The 5,649-nt window shown below is 59.7% G+C and overlaps 1 protein-coding gene across 1 annotated transcript; it reads left to right on the top strand.

The window, feature by feature from the left end:
- Nucleotides 1-762: 762 nt before the first annotated feature.
- FEZF2 (FEZ family zinc finger 2) lies at nt 763-4,074 on the top strand. Its single transcript, XM_051788818.1, has 5 exons — nt 763-1,443; nt 1,790-2,631; nt 2,721-2,855; nt 2,947-3,079; nt 3,509-4,074. The coding sequence occupies exons 2-5, from the start codon at nt 1,846-1,848 to the stop codon at nt 3,763-3,765; spliced, it is 1,311 nt and encodes a 436-aa protein (XP_051644778.1). The 5' UTR covers nt 763-1,443; nt 1,790-1,845; the 3' UTR covers nt 3,766-4,074.
- The last annotated feature ends 1,575 nt before the right edge of the window (nt 4,075-5,649 follow it).

The following is a 5,649-nucleotide window of genomic DNA, read 5'->3' on the forward strand; positions in this document are numbered from 1 at the left end:
TTTGTCAGCGCCGCACAAAACCCCCGAATTCCTCCAAACTTTCTTAGGCGTGCGAGGGAGGCGGAAAAAAATATATATTGGGGCCTTTTCATTGCTTGCTTTACCTCTGGCCAGGCTCAGTCTAAACCCTTCGCTCCCCCCTCTCCCCCGGATAATCCTCCCCTTTATTTTAGAAACACACAAAACCAGGTTCCACGCAGCGCTATAGTGGCTACAAGTGAAAGAGAATTGAGCGCCCTGAATCGCTGGGGGAAAATTGGTTCGGCTGAATAGCCCCAGCAAGGGACAGGGCGGCTAATCAGGGCCAGGGAGGTGCTGCCGGGCCCCCCCAAACAGGTGGACGCGGGACTCTCTCAATTACCGCGTCCTCGCATCTGAGGTTTCTGCAAATCCTTCCCTCCCGCATCACGACGTTTTAATTAAAGAGAGGAAGGAAAGAAACCCCGGCATCCAGGCGCTATAATGTATCGTCGCCTATTTGGGGGGGAGGGGGGAGGAAAAGGAAAGGCGGGGGGCACGACAAGGGCTAGAAGGACGAGGGAGAGCCGCCCGGGTGCCCCGCCGGGGCAGCGGGCATCTTTCGGGGGTGACAATTTGCAGAACTCCCGTTCGCTGAACACTGGTCTTTTTTTTTTTTTTTTTTTTAAAGCAGCGAAATCCAGTCCTGGACTCAACTCCCTCCACATTTATTTAAGGCTAATCACCAGCTACCCTGTGAGGGGAGAGGGGTGGAATTAAACTTAGTTTAATTAACATTAATACACTGTCCTAATTAATGGGTTGGCTATTAATTTATACATGCTGGGGAGGCTCGCAGATAAGTGACAATTTATTAATTATCTTCCAGCTCGGTTGCAACGGAGCTGATTGCAGATGGGTTGCCAAAATAACTCGAGCATGGTTGCGTGGTAGTTGCTTTAGAAAAAAAAAATCATTCTCCCCCTTCTTTAAAAAAAAAAAAAAAGGAAGAAGAAGAAGAAGAAAAAAAAATCCTCACGCTCACTCGGAGTGGCTCTTCTAACCCCAGCAAGAACTGGAGCACTCTTTTCCACCCAACTTGTGAATCGCACTTGCCTTCTAATTTGCCACATGCAAAACGATTCCTCTGCTTTGCAAGTTGCTTTTTAAGAAGGGAGAGAGAGAGGAAAAAACCCAGCTCGCACACGAGCGATTTGTGCGTCTTAAACTGGAAGGAAATTGTGCGTGGAGAGGGGGGGCTCGTCTTCCTCTCTCTGCCCCAACCCACCGTGCTCCAGCCCGGCGCCTCGGCTCGGGGAAGATCCATGGTGGCATCCCCATGTCATTCTGCTCAAAGTGACTTCATGTGATGTCAGCTTTAAATGTACGAGACCGCGATCTGACGCTCAGGAAGATGTTTGCTATCAAAATGTGACTGTGGCCACACTGCGCTGCTTGGATGAGTCTCGCCGGCGCTGGGCAAAGGTAAGTGGTCCCAAGGCGAGTCCCGCCGCCCCTCGCCGTGCCCCCCGCCCCTGCTCCTGCATTTCCCGGACCGTGGCCATCGGTGGGGCTGGGCTGGGTGGCATTGGGCTGGAGGAGGCTTTTCTTTTTCTTTCCTTTTTTTTTTTTTTAATACTAACAAGGTCTAGCTTGCATGTTACTTTAGCGTGTTCCGCTTAATGAGCAGTAATCTGGTACCCTACGTGCCATTGTTCTTGGATATGTTCATTTGAATGTAAATAGGGAGGGGGTGCCGGTGGGGGGTGGGGTGGGGGGAGAACAAGGTGCTTATTAAATTGATTTGTCTCCTGGCTTTTCTGGAATGCAGAGCCGAGAGCGGGAGCGAGTCGCTGCTCACACCAAGTTCCCGCACGGCGGAGCGACATGGCGAGCCCGGGGTCGCTGGAGACGGTCATGCCTTCCTCCTGCCCCCGGCACGACGGCAGGGCCGCCGCCGCTAACCCCTCCAAGACCCTGGCCTTCTCCATCGAGCGGATCATGGCCAAGACGTCGGAGCCCAAGCCAGCCTTCGAGCAGCGGCACAGCGGGCCGGGGCCGGAGCCGGGCAAGAAGCCGCTGAGCCTGTGCTCGCCCCTGCCCTGCGTGATCCCTATCCCGCCGCTGGGCTACGAGCTGCCCTCCAAGACTCTCAACTACTCGGAGCTGTGGAAGAGCAGCCTGCGGGGCGGCGCGGGGCTCTGCAAAGCCAACTGCGGCGTCTGCTGCAAGGCAGAGCTCGCCCTGGGCCAGCCCAGCGGCCGGCTCATCAAGCCGCAGGTCATCCACCAGGCAGGGGCCGTGCCGGCCGCCCCCCGCTCCCTCTACTACTTCAACTACCTGGACGCCGCGTACCACCCGGCCGACCTCCTGCACGGACAGCTCTTCCCCGCCGGCCTGCTGGGCGCCCCGCCGCCGGGGGGGCTCTCGGCCCACCAGAAGCTTTTCCTGCTGGAGAATGCCAAGCTGGCGGGGCTGGCGGCCGAGAAGCTGCCGCCGCCGCCGCCCTTCTCCCACAAGGAGCGGCTGCCGGGACACCTGGATCAGGTGATGAAGGAGGCGGCGGCGGCGGAGCGCGGCGGCCCCCCCAAGGGCCACGGCAAGATGGGGGGCGGCGGCGGCGGGGCGGCGGAGGGCAAGCCCAAAAACTTTACCTGCGAGGTCTGCGGCAAGGTAAGGGGGGCGCCGGCACGGGGTGGGGGGCCGGGGGCGGCCGGCGGCGGGGCCGTGCCTGACCTCGCCTTCCCGGCGCTTCCCCGCAGGTGTTCAACGCGCACTACAACCTCACCCGCCACATGCCGGTGCACACGGGGGCCCGGCCCTTCGTCTGCAAGGTCTGCGGGAAGGGCTTCCGCCAGGCCAGCACCCTGTGCCGGCACAAAATCATCCACACCCAGGTAGGTGGGGGGCAGCCGGGGTGCGGGAGGCGGCGGCCCCCCCTGCTCTCCGCGCAGCCCCCACTGACGGGCCTCTCGCCCCCCTGTGCAGGAGAAACCCCACAAGTGCAACCAGTGCGGAAAAGCGTTCAACAGGAGCTCCACGCTCAACACCCACATCCGCATCCACGCCGGCTACAAACCCTTCGTCTGCGAGTTCTGCGGCAAGGGCTTCCACCAGAAAGGTGAGCTGAGGCGGGCCGGGCCGGGGCCCTCGCCCATCATTAGCGGGGATTAAACGCGGCGAGCCCGGCCCGGTTGGGGGAAGCGAGGGGCGCAGGCAGAGCCGCCGCCGCCGATCCCAATTACTTCCCCTCTAAGCCGGGCCGCATCGCCGGGCACTGCTGACGGTTCTCCCTAAATGCTTTTTAAATGAGAGGTGCCGGGCCTTGGTCCTAATCCAGAGCCCTCCGTTTGCCGCGGGTCAGCGGGCTGACCCTGCCTCTCATTTGTGCCGTGCCAGTTGCGCGCTGCTCCGCGCTGACGCGGACCGAGTTTGACAAGTGGGACGGGGGTGCGGGGGGAGACACTTCCTAATGCCCCCCTTACCTGTGCACCGTGCGGCCAGGGCACCCTCGGGTAAACCCTTTTTCCACCTTTTTCCTCCTTCGCAGGCAACTACAAGAACCACAAGCTGACCCACAGCGGAGAGAAGCAGTACAAGTGCACCATTTGCAACAAAGCCTTCCACCAGATCTATAACTTGACTTTCCACATGCACACCCACAACGACAAGAAGCCCTTTACGTGTGTCACTTGCGGGAAAGGATTTTGCAGAAACTTTGATTTAAAGAAGCACGTCCGAAAGTTGCACGACAGCGTCTCCAGCGCTCCTCCGCCGCGGGACCCTGGGCGCAGCGGGCAGAGCTAAGGGCCCGGCGCGCCGCCCCAATCGGACCTTCTCCACCAGGCCAGCACTATTTATCCAAACCAGCCTTCGCTTCTCTGTCTTTTCCCCAGCGAGCTCAGCCGCCGGTAGCAAGCGACCCCGAGCCGCAGTTGTACATAAGAGGAATCTTATTTAACGGCGCGTTGCGCCGCCGGAGCGGGCCAGGAGGGGCCGGGCTGGCCGCCCCCCGCGCCAGGACAGCGCTCTTTATACGTGTCTGTAAATCTCCATTTTAAATGTACGCTCGAATAAGTGAGGAATATATATCTATATCTATCATGGGACAATAAACCGGCCCTTCGCAGGTGTCTCATTTCCCACCTCGGCCCCGGCCCGAGCGGGGACCGGGCTGCACGGCGCTGTCCCCCGCGTGAACGCGGCGTGCGGGAGCTGCGGGAGTCGGGCCCTGCCGCTCCAGGGCCCGCCGAAAGCCGCGGGCATCGCAGGAAGCAAAACCAGGGCGGGAGGGAGCCGGGCGGCTTCAGAGGGCTGCAGCCGCCCCCCGGAACGGGGGCAGCGCCGGTGCGGGACCCCCGGCCGGCAGCGCGAACGGCGGCTCGGAGTTTCCCAGAGCTGCTTTCCGGGGTCGGTTCATTACGGCGTGTTTAAGCCGCTCCTGAATGACTATCTTTCCTTGCATGCAGATAAAATGATCTCACGCTTGCTTTCCGAGTAATGACCCAAATTAAGAGAGAAAACACAGACCCTTCAAACCGCATTACATTAATCTAATCACTCCCAGCAGGCCTCAGAAACTCTTTTTGATCAGAATATGGATAATCAAGCACTTGGATTACACTAAATATTCCCTTCTCATCTCCCCCCCTCCCTCACTTTTAATACGCAAGTGTCTATTCTGGCCACGTCGTTAGGAACAATATTATTCTAGCGGAGAAAGGAGATTGAGGCGGCCGGGCGTGTGCGTGCTGCTCGGGCCGGGCTTGCCAATGAAGAGGGGAACGAGACAGGCACCGAAATGCCCGGGGACGGCGTAATGGGGAGCTCACCTTTCTCCGCTTAATTGAGTGGTTAAATAGTAGGAGGCGAGGACGAGCACAGCTCGCCGCCGAGCGCAGGAACGGGAGGCGACCCCTCGCTCCGGGTTTCTGGATCATTATTCGGCTGCGATGTTCCGCGCTCCCCGAGGAGCGGGCTGGGGGCTGGGGCCAGGGCTGGCGGACCCCGTGCTCCCGCTGGAGGGATGGGGCGATTTCAGAGTTTCTTGGGGTTTGCATTTTCCAGTGTCAGAAGTAGCGTTTTGATGGTTTGAGGGGCGGAAAAGGATGTCCAATTACCCTGGCAGTGGGGAAAGATCGTGACAAAAATCTGTTAAAATATTTTGGGAGAGTTTTAGATTAAAAAGAAATCAAAAAAAAAAAAAAAAAAAAAAAGAAGAGGAAAAATGCAAACCCCGTCGCCGTTAAGTCACCGCTCTGGACACCCTGTCGGGGGAAAGGGTCCCGCAAGCGAAGGGGCTGCAGCTCAAGCCTTTGCAGGCGGGAGCCGAGCCCGGCTCTCCCGACGCCGCGACAGACGGGGCGGGACAGCCCACGGGCCGGGGACAGAAGGGGGGGACCCCTTTCTCTGAGAGGACAGTGTATGGGGGGAGGCCACGGCAGGACAAGGTTCCGGAGGAGGGGAGCGGGGCGTGCGCATCCCGAGGGGCGGCTACGGAGCCGGTGCCGCTGTCAGGTCCGGGGGAAGCTCTGCTTCCTCCGCACCTCGGGCCGCGGGAAAAGGTCTGGGCTGCCAGTCGGGAGCCGAAAGCGGGAGCCAGGCGCGGCTACAGGCCCCACAGACAGCGCGCAGGCTGCTTCCTCAGCTCCCCTGATGGGCGAGAGCAGTGCGAAACCCGCTCCCGGGAAG

This window comes from Manacus candei, unplaced genomic scaffold, assembly GCF_025592945.1.
Source record: "Manacus candei isolate 608988 ecotype Guabito, Panama unplaced genomic scaffold, ASM2559294v1 h1tg000025l, whole genome shotgun sequence".
NCBI lineage: Eukaryota > Metazoa > Chordata > Aves > Passeriformes > Pipridae > Manacus > Manacus candei.